Here is a 12,990-nt window from a genome sequence, read left to right on the forward strand (position 1 = left end):
GATTGCCTACGGGCGTTGCTGCAGAGTGGGGGAAGCAGTTAGTGTAGAGGGTTGGAGTCGCATAGAGCCATAAGCGCCATTTGGAGTGTAGATCAGCGGGCTGTTTTTTCTTCCTTAATGAAATGATGAGTTGTTATTTGTCTTGGTTATTGTGGAGTCGTATAAGCACTAGACTAAGTCAAGATGAAAGATCTAGCTTCGGATATTGTCCTCAAAGTAGACTAGCCACAAACACCCCAGTTCAGATGAAACGCAGCAGTAGACAGAATCTTGGCAAGAAGAAACATGGTGAAGTCCTCGCTAGGGCTCGGAATCGGAATGAAGCATTCCTAGTGCCGGGCGGGCCGCCGGAACCAGCTGATCTGTGCGCTGTGATTGGTGCGCGTGCGAGTGGACGCCACCGCCAAGACGGAATTGCAAGTATATAAGAAGCCGATCGATACTATATTCTCCGGCGGCCTCGTATTGGATCACGTCATGGTGCTTAAAGGGGTTAATGGAGTCGTGCATGCTTGAATTAAGCTTTGTCTAATGCAGACAGATTCCTGGTTATTAGTGCGAGATATATGTACATATATCCCTCAGATGTTTCGACTACATATCGCCACAGGATCCACTGGATAAGTGTTCTGCAGTACGAGGTCGTACTCGGTAGATCGTCACGAAGCCAGCAAGATGGCTAGATCGGCCCACGGGGTGCGTGTGTCGGCATAGAACCTGCATTCTGTGACACCGAAGTTCTCTAGAAGCGGCTTTTGTATGAGAATCGGCATGGGACATACTGGGATCGGCATCTGTTGGGTAGGCCGATCTCAGATGCCCAAGGCCGTGCAGATATCGGAGAACTGCCGACAAAAAGGGTCGGCCTACTATATCGGTCAAATACGGTCATGCCGGTCCTCACCTGAAGCATCCGGACGGGCTGAATTATGTCGTGCTGCTGGCGTTGATAAAGTTTAGTTAGACGGCAATTATCTAAATAGCCTTTCAAGCCAGGAAGCATTCCCCCTCTGTTGAACTGGTGACTGGGCAATGATCGTCCTATATCCGGTGAAGCAGTCTGAAACGTGGCCTGATATTGATGGCGCATAAGCCAGACGCCGGTAGGTCATGTGTTGGAATTGCGAACCCTGCTTGATTTTTATATTGATTTGCCTGCAAGGGTTCCTATCATGGACAGTAATCCACATCTCCGACACTCCCCGTCCACTCAAAATGCACCACATCAACAATCCTCCTCAGCGTGGCTGGTTTCAATAGACTCCGCGTGATGTCCGCCATCCACGCCAGATGCTGCTTCTCCGATAATCGACATATCGCATATCCAACGTCCAGCTGAGCTCGTGTTCGGCCAACATGCGGTCCGTCTGGCCCGAGCGTTCCGTATGGTTCCAACGCGTCAAGCAGATTCTGGTATAGATAGCCGTCCTCGACGGCGTGGTAGGTGCAGGCCTCGTACTGCGTTACGGAGGATACCTGCGTGCTCACTTCGTATACTTTGTGATGCGAGCTCATCACGGACCAGTTGCAGAATGCCATTACGACCAGTGCGCAGGTCTTGTTGGTGAGGATTGCTGTGGCTGCTCGTTCCAGGCATGATCCGACGAGGTAGTCGAGGTATTCGCACAGGTTCCCCCGTACGCCGCGTAAGACGACATTCTCGCGCTGACGCCGTGCAGTGTCGCTGCGCAGGTCGATCAGGTCGTTGATGAGCGCGCATGCCTGGCTTAGCACCGTCTTCTCCTCCACGTCTATCGTCTCCCCCGTATCCAACGACGCAGCAGCGACTGCGAAAAACAGCCCCAGATCCACGAACCGGTGCACTGTCAGCCCGTTCATCCGACTCCCGTACACCCCGGCCGGGATGAGATCATGCTCCCGCGCATGGTCACGGTAGTACCCCAGGACGCGAAAATGCAGCATCGACGACATCATATTGTCAAATGCCCACTCGGGGAATAAACCCGACAGCACGCAGAGTTTCAGAAACGCAACCGCCGCCGCCCCGTTCTGCTGGAGCAGCTGCAGCGTCCTGTCATCTGCGACCTCGCAGTAATCGCCGATAAGGATGTCGTTGCCGGCGTCGGCAATTGCGCGAATGAGACCATCCCGTGCTGGATCGCTGGGCACAGCCCCGAGGACAAAGTAGTATTTTGCATCGACGCAGAACTTCACATCCTCGGCGATGGGATAGATCTGGCGGTGGATGTCTTTGTGGGTGTCTGTTTTCAGGTTCGGGCGGCGATCCGGTGCGCGAATGGGTGGGATTGGTGTGAGCGATGCTGGTCCTTGACAGGTGTCCGGGGGTGGTTGGATATTCGAATTGGCGAGGATGAGCTCGTCGACGGCTTGTTTGAGGGTGGTGGGTGTGTACAGCGAGGTCGAGTTCCATTCGTTATCTCGCTCGAGGACGGCCAGGAGGGCATTGATGGTGTTGCGGATGGCGGTGCAGTTGGTCTGCGCCAGAACGGCAAGAATGTCTGCATTTTCTGGTACGGGGAAGAGGCCACGGCAGGAACATTCCGAGATGGGCTTATATGTTCCTGAAGCAAGATTCGTCTCCGCGCATGAGGGCGCAGATGTCCCGCCGAGAGGAATCTCGCCGTTGCGCAGGGAGTGTTGGAAGGACGAGGCCACGCGCTTGAGGGTTTCATATTCTGGGACTGGCGAGGAGATCGCCTGGAGAAAGAGTCTGGTCTGCTCGTCTAGACTGAGTGTGCTGTCTTGCTTTAGATGAGACAGGGACTCCATCCAGGCATTGATCCATGCCAGGTAGACGGCGACGGTGATGCTTCTCGTCGGTTGCGCAAGTGAATTCCCCATGATGGGCTACTGTGACAAGACGTATGCTAACGGACCCCTGCTTCCTATATACTCGAGGCGATCGGCGAATACGAACATTCTAGTTTTATCCAAATGAATCGCAACCATGGTCGAGCAGATTACGGTCGCAGGTGGAGAGGGCAGCAAACCAACCAGGCAAAACGACCTATCCAATGGGACTATCGAAGAGGGAAACCACACGCACACAGACTGTCTCCAAGTTTTCTGCAGTCTGAGGCGAGTAAAAGCGGGCTGGATTTAAAATCCAGCCGCGTTGGCTGACCTCATAATGTCGGTCAGGCTCCCAACAGGGCGGTTCTGGGCGATCATTCGTCTGCGGCAGTGGATCCTCAGCTGCAGAAAACTCTGCCTTGTGCGACTGCGAGGGATGGTTCCTGACCATCTCCCTAGTAGCGGTGTCGCCGAGTGACGAATCAGACGGCAGGTTGGCACTATTGCAGAACTAGGGTGCGATCTGTGCGATCGATCAAACAGGTCATACAAACTGATCGATCGCTGATTCGACCGCCTTTTCAGGGCACGATGCGGGCTACGGAGTCTTGGAAGCTGAAACATGTTGACAAACCGGCGGCCCTGCATGCAGATGATAGCTGATGGCATGGATGGCAGCTGAAATGCAGGTGGACGATGGCCATGTTTCTCGGTTTCTTCATGCTGATTAGGGTTCTGGTCTGTGTGCCCCTGGCCCCACCCGGATTTTATCTCCTTATCTAAACCACGTACTCTGATTGGCGGTGCTAACACCACTAGGCGTGCCGATCACTACACCCATCATTCTCCATATGTGATGATGCAGATGGAGTCAGCGGCGCAGATTCTCGCGTTTGGTTTAAAATACGGTCTCGCTCTTTTCCACATCATCCATCATGGCTAACCACACCATCACCATGGCTCTCCCTGAGTTTTCCCAATCTGTTAGCCTCGACTCACCGTCGATTGCTGTTGTTTTCCTTGGCCTCTGGTCTCTGTGGTATCTCTTCACCACCCTCCATGCCAGTGTTACCGGCGTCAAGGCCCCCTTTGTTGGCTATCGCGGCTTCTGGGAGCCGACCTGGCTGCTCCGGCTGCGGTTTATCCGTGGCAGTCGAGGGATCCTAGCCGAGGGTTACGCAAAGGTATGTCATCTCCCGCAAGAAATGATGCTAGATGGTTGATGATAGATGATATCCAGTTCAAAGATTCTATGTTCCAAATCCGCCGCGTGGGCACCGACGTCCTGGTCGTCTCGAGCAAGTACATGGATGAGATCCGCACTCTCACTCGCGATGCCACTGGTTCTGTGCCTCCGCTGGTCCAGGACTTGCCGGGCGAATACACGCACGGCATGCCGTTCTTGCGCAGCGACTTGCAGAATCGAGTATTGCAGCAGAAGCTCACACCGAATCTGCCGGCTTTGATTCGTGAAATGATTGATGAGCTGGATTTTTCGGTACGGACCGAAATGCCAGATACAGATGGTGAGCAGTTTCTTTTTCCTATCTTAATGGTCTCATCTAACATATGACCCATGTATAGATGAATGGTCAGAAGTCAACATCATGCCGATCCTCTCCCGCATCATCACCCGCATCACGTCTCGCGTCTTCCTCGGCCCAGAACACGGCCGCAACGAAGAATGGCTCAAGACAACAGTCGAGTATACAGAGAACCTCTTCCTCACGGGCATGGCACTGCGCTTCTTCCCCCGCTTCCTCCGGCCGGTCATCGCCCCTCTCCTCCCCTTCAAACACCACCTGAACAAGAATGTCGAGACAGCCCGTCGCATCGTGGGTCAGATCGTACGCGAGCGCAGAACCCTCCAGGCGGAACGACCAATGCAGTATACCAAACCCATGGATATTCTGCAGTGGATGATGGATTTGGCTACGGGCGATGAGACCTCGCCTGAGGATTTGGCGCAGCGGATGCTGATTCTCAGCGTGACGTCTATCCATACGACGACGTTGACCATGACGCAGCCGATTTACGATCTCTGTGCGCATCCGGAATTCTGGGATCCGCTGAGACAAGAGGTGGTTGATGTACTCCGTGCTCATGGTGGATGGACAAAGGGGACGCTGAGTGATCTCCGCAAAATGGACAGTCTGTTGAAAGAGTCGCAGCGCTTTGGGCCTGTCTTCCTACGTACGTCTTCTTTCCCAATACACATATGATACTAACAGAATAGTAACCTTCAACCGCATCCTCCCCAAACCAATCACCCTCTCCAACGGCCTCTCCCTCCCCGCCGGCATGCGCGTCGCCGTCCCCTCCAACGCCATGCTCAACGACCCCTCCAAAGTCCCCGGCGACAACGACCCCTCCACCTTCGACCCATTCCGCTACTCCCGTCTCCGCGAGAATAACCCAGAAAACAGCAACCGTCACCTCCTCGCCATGGCTGACTACAACAATCTCGCGTTCGGGTACGGCAAGTTCGCCTGTCCGGGCCGGTTCTACGCCGCGTACGAGATGAAGATGATGCTTGCGCATATGCTTGTGTGCTATGAGTTTCGGTTCCGCGATGGGGAGTCGGCACGGCCGAGGAATTTTACGATCGACTCGGATATGTATCCGGATCAGTCGGCGAGGTTGTTGATTCGGAAGAGGAGGCCTGAAGAGGGGATGGGGGCGCTTTTGAGTACTGTTCCGGCTTGAGATGTTCAATGCCTGCTGGCTCTGAAGATTTGACGATTATGATGGTTCTGTGTTTATTTACATCAGACAGATGTGTCTATTTCGGATACTCATCGGTAAACAAATCCATCCAGTATGCAATTGCCTCACTCCGAAAGTCATCCGTCTCAGTTCGCATCAGCCGAGTGGCATTGACGTCAAACACGACAGCACTGCGGTCTTCCAGGCTATACCTGGGCCACGTTTTGGTGCCATTGACTGCATCTGTCAGCATTATATCTATATGAACCCGTCAAAATCACTTACTCGGGATGTTATTCGGGCTGAGAGTATTCACAAAACTAATCACCATACTACTCATCAAATAGCTCAATGGCTCAAACGTCTCCTTCTGATCAGCCTGGTCTTCAGGACTAAGTGACTCGGACAGCGTAACGTTGTGGAAGAAGAATGCAAGGTCATCCTGTTGCTGTGCGCCGTACTCCCACCATTTCGCGTGGAAGAGCACGTCGTAGATGTATGTGTAGACGTCGACGCCATGCTTCGCCCACTGTACCAGTTAGACATGTCTATACTTGTCCAGAGATACTTACTGCATGGCTTGCCAGTCGCCGTCCGGCCTGCATGACCTTGTCTCCGTTATACGCGCTGGAGCGCTTCCACTGCCATCCCAGTCCTGTGTTATTTTCTGGTCGTCCGTCTAGGGTTGATGGGATGCCTTGTGCTGGGTCATCAGGGTAGAGCTGTGCGATTTTATGTGCGGTTTCATTGCTCAACCCGTCATGGGCGACCATATCCATGAATTGGGCTGTTGTGTTGATCCCCCCCACGCCGTAGTACTGCCATGTACCCTCGTCCTGGGTCGTGCCGAGGAGAATGGGCACCTTGACAAAGTGTCCTGCATTGAGCTCTCTTGAACCTAAGTCTTGGAGAAAGTCCCCGTCGACAACGGGGTTAGGACGGTTGAATGCCGTGATATCACTGTCAAAGACGGCGGAGAGGGTATCTGCGTCCACTCCCCGCAGACACGCAAGGGTATCAACCCCACCCGTACAGTTGGTCGCATTGACAAAGCCATCATATACCGGCTGCCACTCATCAGCCGCGACAGACGGCCACATGAGCGTCGGACTCCCACTCTGCATCATCGCCGCGCGAAACAGGCCCTCGTCACGCCCACCATACGCAACAAGCTGCATCCCAACACTGGCCGCCCCCGCCTCCTGACCCCAGACGGTAACCCTGTCCGGATCCCCCCCAAAGGCGTAGATATTTTCCCGTATCCAACGAAGCGCGAGTCTCTGATCCTTCAGACCCAGATTCGCGGCGCCTTCCTGCGCGACTTCGTTCCCGTACAGAAAGCCCCAGTAACTAAGACGGTAGTTCAGCGTGACGCCGATAAACTCCTGTCCGTTCTGCACGCCAACCTGGACAAGGGACGTCATGTTGAGACGCGGGTCCCGCGAGCCTCCATGCTTGAAGAGACCGCCGTGGATGTACACGACGACAGGAAGCGGTTCTTTCGAGACCGACACGTTGGATGCCCGGTAGATGTTGAGAGTCAGGCAGTCTTCCGATACGTACTCTCCTAGCACCTGCTGTGTGGGACCGTAGCCATAGCACATGTAGCCCATTTCCGTGGCGTTTCGCGGCTCACTCCATGATGTGTTTAGGGGCTGGGGATCGCGGAAGCGGAGGTTGCCTACTGGTGGCTGGGCGTATGGGATGCCTTGGAAGTAGTCCTGGTGCCATTTGGATGTGTGGGCTGTTTGTTAGTATCTAGTTTTAAGGGGATGTATAGGACATACTGCCGTAGTAGGTTCCATTCTTGGTTATAGCTGTTGGGACGTTATTGGTAGTATTCAGGGTCAACGCAGAGACTGCGCTGGCCAGAAGGACACTGAGAGTACAGACAGTGTGCATGCTGACTGTTGAAGAATAGTTGATCAATGCTACATAGATCATACTATTTATACGACCATTCCCTTTGTATTATAGCCCCACTATTACCTACAAGGAATAGAGTAACTACTGCGGCTGTGCTGCTTGCACAAGTATGCATACGTATATCACACACTGCAAGTAACAAGCGCCTTTATTAACAATACCCAGTCATGGTAGAAAGAAAGTGGAGGTGATATTGAGTTAAGAAGAGAAAGCCGCGTGGCCCTCATACTACCGGCTACCGAACCTTGTTGCCGATAGACTTTATAGTTCTTTTTGGCTAATCATTTTGAGTTATGAAGTGAGTAAGCGGTGTTTCAATTACCCTATTGGGTTAGGGTCTTTTGCATAGATCTTGGCACGGTTTAGATATTTACCTTTGGGGGTGATTTGGACGCTCCCCTTTTAGAGCAGGTAAATACAAGATAAGGAATATCAACTATAGGTAGCTATGGTGAGAGGAAGAATATGTTCTGTCTGTAATGGGGGGATAGATGGCATCTATGACCCTGTCTATCTGTCGGAGTGGTGAGGAAGCCAGGCACACTTCATCAAAGTGGATACTGCTGATCTTTCCACAGCCTTGGATCTTGAATTCATGCTGCCTGATCGGTTGATATCCGGTGTCAGTACTATGCATGCAGGGTAATAAAGTAGACGCTCATTGGTTGCACTGTCTATCCAAGTGCTACGCGTTGTATTGCGTTGTCGATGTAGATATATTTGGCAGAAGTGGGTTTTAATTTATGTCGAAGATACATATATGAAGGAGCTCCTGTTTAAGGTTGTCATTTCTCAACTGCAACTGACATGGCTTCTTCATTGCTGAAATCTGCCCTTTTGGGTCTTGCTGCTGCATTCGTGGTTGACGCTTCCAGCCCTGCCGTGCAGAATACCTGCGACCAGATCAACTATCGAAAGTCGGTATGCATCATCATCCTGATAGTCTATCTCTTCTGACCTGTTCAGTGGAATGTGCTTAGCGACGATGAGAAGCACGAGTTCATTCAAGCCGAGCTGTGTCTGATGCACCATCCACCTGTTACTGGCCTTGTCGAGAATGCCACCAGTGTCTGGGATGAGTTTGCCAATATCCACATCACCCAGGGAAACAACATCCGTATGTCCCTTTCTTTCAATCTGTAAACATAATCTAACTATATCAGACTACGTCGGCCACTTCCTCCCCTGGCACCGCTACTACGTGCGCGCCCACGAACTCGCCCTCCAGAACCTATGCAACTACACCGGCGCCCACCCCTACTGGGACGAACTCACTGATGTCAGTAATGCCAACGTCGCCGCTTCGTCCATCTTCGATCCAGACACCGGATTCGGCGGAAACGGCACAGCCAGCAACAACAGCTGCGTGGCAGACGGCCCATTCAAGGATATCGTCCTACACATGAGCAACCACCACGCACGGGGCAATAACTTCTGCCTCTCCCGCGGTCTCTCCCAAACCAGCCTCGAGATGGAAGTCGCATCCAACGTGGAGAAATGCTTCGGATACAAGAACTACACGGACGCCTGGTCCTGCTATAACAGCAATGGACCCCACGGCGGTGGCCACGGCGCGGTCGGCGGGCTGATGGCTGATCCGATTGATAGCTGCAATGATCCGCTATTCTTCCTACACCATGCCTATCTTGATAAGCTCTGGTGGGAATGGCAGATGGCAGACTACCCGTGTCGTCTGTATGATATGGGTGGGAATAATACCGCGCCGGACTCGATTCTCGATCAAGCGGGTCTGTCGCAGCCCGGGGCGGATATTCTGGATTATAATGGTGATCCGGGGAGTGTGACGACTCTGCATCATAATTTGTGGATGAATTCGATTGTGGCGAATACGACTGTTGGGCAGATTATGCAGCTGAATGGGTCGGTGGTTTGTGCCGAGTATGTGGTTGATGAGAGTGCGAGGGTGTATAACACGAGTGTGCGGACGTCGGGGCATTATGTGGATCCTACTGTTTAGTTTGACAGGAAGTGTATATAAGGGAACCGGTGATTATCCTTCATGACATCCCTAAGCAGGTCTCAGCCCCATCCGGCTCAAATTGCCACTGGCATGTATGCGCAGAATGTCGACATCCAATTCAAACACATCTCGCGGGTTCTGACCAGGACTCGGTCTTCTGCCAAAGACCATCCGTCGGGTCAGTCGGATTTTCTGCGTTCCTGGCAGCGTCCCGGCTGGAATGGGGAAGACTTGCTGTTTCGCTTTCAGATAAATGTCCTAAACTACCATTATGTATGGACGTACCTCTCTCTGTCCAAACCGGGGCGTCCCATCTCTGCCCAACGTATACGATTCGACAAAACCATTAACCTGGTTTGTCCCGGCAACCTGGCTCCACTTGGTGATGATAACTGCGTGAACGTCACCAGCGCCCCCCACAATCCAAAGATTCATGTCATCACGAAGACGTCGAAGAGGTTCCCTCCCTGATTCAAAGACCAAGGGTGGCATTAAGGCACCCGGTTGTTGGATCATGAAATGAGCCACTTTTTTTGATCCAACATATGGACCAGAGGTAAACTCAATCACTAATAAACCATTTCGTTAGCCATATAACAAGGGATCTAATGAGATATGAAAGCTCACGAGTATTTCCCAGCCCAGCAAGTTGAAAATGCTCATCTATGGTAATGAGCCCCGATGTCACCCATTTGGCTAAAGCAGAGTAGCACCATTTTTGATCGCTGCATTCGATGGCCGTTGTCATGGTTCTCAGTTGAAAGACTTTTGTACTTGAGTTGTACGAAAAGCTAGTTTTAAGATCTCCATCTTGTAGAGTTTTGACTATTTCATCTACCCATTCAGAGCTAATCTCAGTGAAAATGAGTATTTGAGGTGTTGCTGTAGATTGGGACTGAGATATTTGCCGTATGGTATAGGCGCAAAAGGCAGCAGCATTATTGAATTCAGAGGCTTGCTGGTCAATATCTTCTGCCTGTGCGTCCATTTGGCAAGTGAATACAATAGAACGATATCCTGTCGGAATCCTTTGGGCTATCGATAGGCTGGCAGTATTGTCGAGAGATCCCGATTTCCATCTGGATATGCATCACATGATGATTATCTCGGGTCTGCGTCATCCATACGCATTCTATATACACTTAAATGTCCTATTCTGGAATCTCCCCATTGATAATCCTCCTCGCAATATTCACATCATAAACTCCATCCACATACCCTTCCGGTCGTGTATACCAACTCATAACCCTACAGTCCCCATGCCCCCCATCAACACTCATAAACAACTGAAACGCATCCGTAAACTTCACCCTCCACTTCCACCAGATTTCAGTCTCATCTACATCCGCTTCCCCGGGCACGTGGTACTCCACTTCTGCATCTTGCAACGCTATAGCCCAGCTTGATTTAGCCAAGCAGTGTTGCAGAATCACAGTCGAGTCGTGGATGGACCGCTCGTCGAGAATGGCGATCCAGTTGGGTGAAAGCTGGCCTTCGGAGTTTGTCTTTTTGAGTTCCTCGATGCGGGTGCGTGTATAGCTGCGGAGATCTCTATCGGAGGTGCTTTTGAAGCCGGTGGTGAAGGGTGCGATGGGCGGGGTGGTGCCCCATTCGTCGATATGCTCTTGGTCTGGGGTGCAGATTAGAGTGAAGATGGGAAGGTTGTCAAAGGCAGTGGTTATTGTTGTTAGGAAGTTGTTGATTGTCTGGTAGGTCAGTATGGGTTGTTTATGGTGGTGTTGTGGGAATACCTTGGCTGGGATGTCAGCAGTGCAAAACAAGAATACTGAAGTCATGTTGATGGTATAAAGAATTGAAGATAGAAGGTGGAATTGAGTAAGTATTCTTAAATACATGACACCCCACTGCACAGCCATGGTACAGCCACACAGCCTATCTATAGTTCGTCATGGGCATAAAGATCAGGACAACAGTCACATAAATGCACCTCCTCGAATCCATATGGATTCTGCAAAAACTAGCGATCTCGAGCCGTCCCAATTGCACTCACAAACATCGGATCCAGCGGTCTTTGATCAATTCTTTTGAATCAGCTGGAATGAATTCATTTAGAAACCGGCGCATCTCATCCATCACAGCAGATGATGCCTCTCTGCTTGGAATAACACCCTCTACATCTTGTATTCTTTCTAGGAATTTATGCTCAATTAAAGAAGTCTCTTGTCACATTTTTCTGTCTGTTATTGGCAGTGGCAGTGGTGCTGCGTTGCCATCGGATAATCAGCTAGATATGCATGTAGATGTAACATGTTCAACAGAAGCTGCAACATGATTCAGCTGCTGAGACAACATCAGTGACAGGTGATCTGATTATTAATATTCTAGCTGCCACGGTGAAGAATAAGAACAGTTTGGCTGCTATGAATGTAGGAAAGGATAAGCTGTGATACATCTTCCATTATCGGATGGACTGCGATCCACTACTATTTGTGACATCAGACAGAAGTCCATCTCGTGTCTGCATGAAAGTGGATACAGTCATGCAAGCAACATATTCAGTTATGGATCTACACTGCCAATCCTCGATAATTTTACTAACTCTAAGTCCATGCATGCTGCATACTAATGCAGTCGTTCGTCACCATCACATCGCTACATTCTTTCTTATATGCCCCGTACCCCAGATAAAATTGCAGAATCTGTTACCACCCCACGCCTCACATCTCATATCGCCGGCGCATCATGGGAGTTCCCGCCCACGCAATGCTGCGGGGTCCGACTGACAGACCAAGAGATCAGCGAGGACAACTTCAAAACGGTGCAGAAATGGGCACTGGAGAGTTATGCTGTATATGAGAAGTTGGCGGGGAATGATGGGTTAGCAAGGGCGCTCAGTGTGCGGATGCCGCTGTGTGCGTCGTTTCATACGTATCGTATTAGAGATGATAAGCCTACGTTTGCCAAGATGGAGGTGACGAGGGGGTTGAGTCCGGGGTTTTTCCGGCGGGGAGTGAAAGAGCTGGCGGAGAAGTATGCGATTAATGTTAGGTCGAATGGAGGGCTGAAGGATGCGTATGAGCATCCTGCGCCGGTAATCGATACAGACGCTGCCATGGGGCCACTGATGCGGTTAGTGAGGATTAAAGGGGCGAGAATGTATACGGACGCCATTGCGGGGGATCTATGCACGCAGGAAGCGCATTTGTTGAGAATGTACCGTGCCGATGCAATCGTGAATGCGACAGGCCTTGGAGCGAGAGACATCACCTCTAAGAAACATTACCTACGAGGAGCCCTGCTGAGAGTCTTCAGCAATGACTCAGGCTTTGCAAAGATCGAAAACTCCATCATCGTTGCGGCTGATGCTGGCGCAGACGGGAATACAGCAACATTGCATTCATCATACCTACCAGCCCCTGCCATATTAGGTTTAGCGTATACTACGAGGATTACATGACACCATGCAGGGTCTGAGGTCACTGAGGTAGGCAGTAACATGCCTTGACTATTCTAGCTCTGTAGGCCCAATTGAATCATCAACTGTAGATGGAGTGTCATCTTAGGCCCGTTCTACTCCATGAAAACAGATGTTCAAATTCCATTTCCAAGAGAGAACTGACTAATTCCCTTGCCTTGATCGG

At 51.3% G+C, this 12,990-nt stretch overlaps 7 protein-coding genes across 7 annotated transcripts; 3 read left to right on the plus strand and 4 right to left on the minus strand.

The window, feature by feature from the left end:
- Nucleotides 1–1,130: 1,130 nt before the first annotated feature.
- Nucleotides 1,131–3,060, minus strand: ASPWEDRAFT_37455 (uncharacterized protein). The gene has a single exon (XM_040834687.1). The coding sequence runs from the start codon at nt 2,821–2,823 to the stop codon at nt 1,171–1,173; it is 1,653 nt and encodes a 550-aa protein (XP_040693312.1). The 5' UTR covers nt 2,824–3,060; the 3' UTR covers nt 1,131–1,170.
- Nucleotides 3,061–3,731: 671 nt separating this feature from the next.
- Nucleotides 3,732–5,481, plus strand: ASPWEDRAFT_49568 (cytochrome P450; the record flags this gene model as incomplete). Its single annotated transcript, XM_040837294.1, has 4 exons — nt 3,732–3,959; nt 4,016–4,301; nt 4,360–4,968; nt 5,012–5,481. The coding sequence occupies 4 exons, from the start codon at nt 3,732–3,734 to the stop codon at nt 5,479–5,481; spliced, it is 1,593 nt and encodes a 530-aa protein (XP_040693313.1).
- Nucleotides 5,279–7,383, minus strand: ASPWEDRAFT_66439 (uncharacterized protein; the record flags this gene model as incomplete). The annotated part of the gene is made up of 4 exons (XM_040838851.1): nt 5,279–5,724; nt 5,767–6,010; nt 6,054–7,225; nt 7,269–7,383. 4 exons carry the CDS (start codon nt 7,381–7,383, stop codon nt 5,558–5,560), a joined length of 1,698 nt encoding a protein of 565 aa, XP_040693314.1. The 3' UTR covers nt 5,279–5,557.
- Nucleotides 7,384–8,214: 831 nt separating this feature from the next.
- ASPWEDRAFT_169471 (uncharacterized protein) lies at nt 8,215–9,385 on the plus strand (the record flags this gene model as incomplete). Its single annotated transcript, XM_040830465.1, has 3 exons — nt 8,215–8,328; nt 8,374–8,524; nt 8,571–9,385. The coding sequence occupies 3 exons, from the start codon at nt 8,215–8,217 to the stop codon at nt 9,383–9,385; spliced, it is 1,080 nt and encodes a 359-aa protein (XP_040693315.1).
- Nucleotides 9,386–9,436: 51 nt separating this feature from the next.
- On the minus strand, nt 9,437–10,376 carry ASPWEDRAFT_169472 (uncharacterized protein; the record flags this gene model as incomplete). The annotated part of the gene is made up of 3 exons (XM_040830466.1): nt 9,437–9,622; nt 9,674–9,957; nt 10,016–10,376. The coding sequence occupies 3 exons, from the start codon at nt 10,374–10,376 to the stop codon at nt 9,437–9,439; spliced, it is 831 nt and encodes a 276-aa protein (XP_040693316.1).
- A 99-nt stretch (nt 10,377–10,475) lies between these two features.
- ASPWEDRAFT_181017 (uncharacterized protein) lies at nt 10,476–11,184 on the minus strand (the record flags this gene model as incomplete). The annotated part of the gene is made up of 2 exons (XM_040831859.1): nt 10,476–11,094; nt 11,140–11,184. 2 exons carry the CDS (start codon nt 11,182–11,184, stop codon nt 10,540–10,542), a joined length of 600 nt encoding a protein of 199 aa, XP_040693317.1. The 3' UTR covers nt 10,476–10,539.
- A 525-nt stretch (nt 11,185–11,709) lies between these two features.
- ASPWEDRAFT_736489 (uncharacterized protein) lies at nt 11,710–12,806 on the plus strand (the record flags this gene model as incomplete). The annotated part of the gene is made up of 1 exon (XM_040839355.1): nt 11,710–12,806. Exon 1 carries the CDS (start codon nt 12,018–12,020, stop codon nt 12,804–12,806), a length of 789 nt encoding a protein of 262 aa, XP_040693318.1. The 5' UTR covers nt 11,710–12,017.
- Between the last annotated feature and the right edge of the window lie 184 nt (nt 12,807–12,990).

Source organism: Aspergillus wentii, assembly GCF_001890725.1.
Source record: "Aspergillus wentii DTO 134E9 unplaced genomic scaffold ASPWEscaffold_2, whole genome shotgun sequence".
NCBI lineage: Eukaryota > Fungi > Ascomycota > Eurotiomycetes > Eurotiales > Aspergillaceae > Aspergillus > Aspergillus wentii.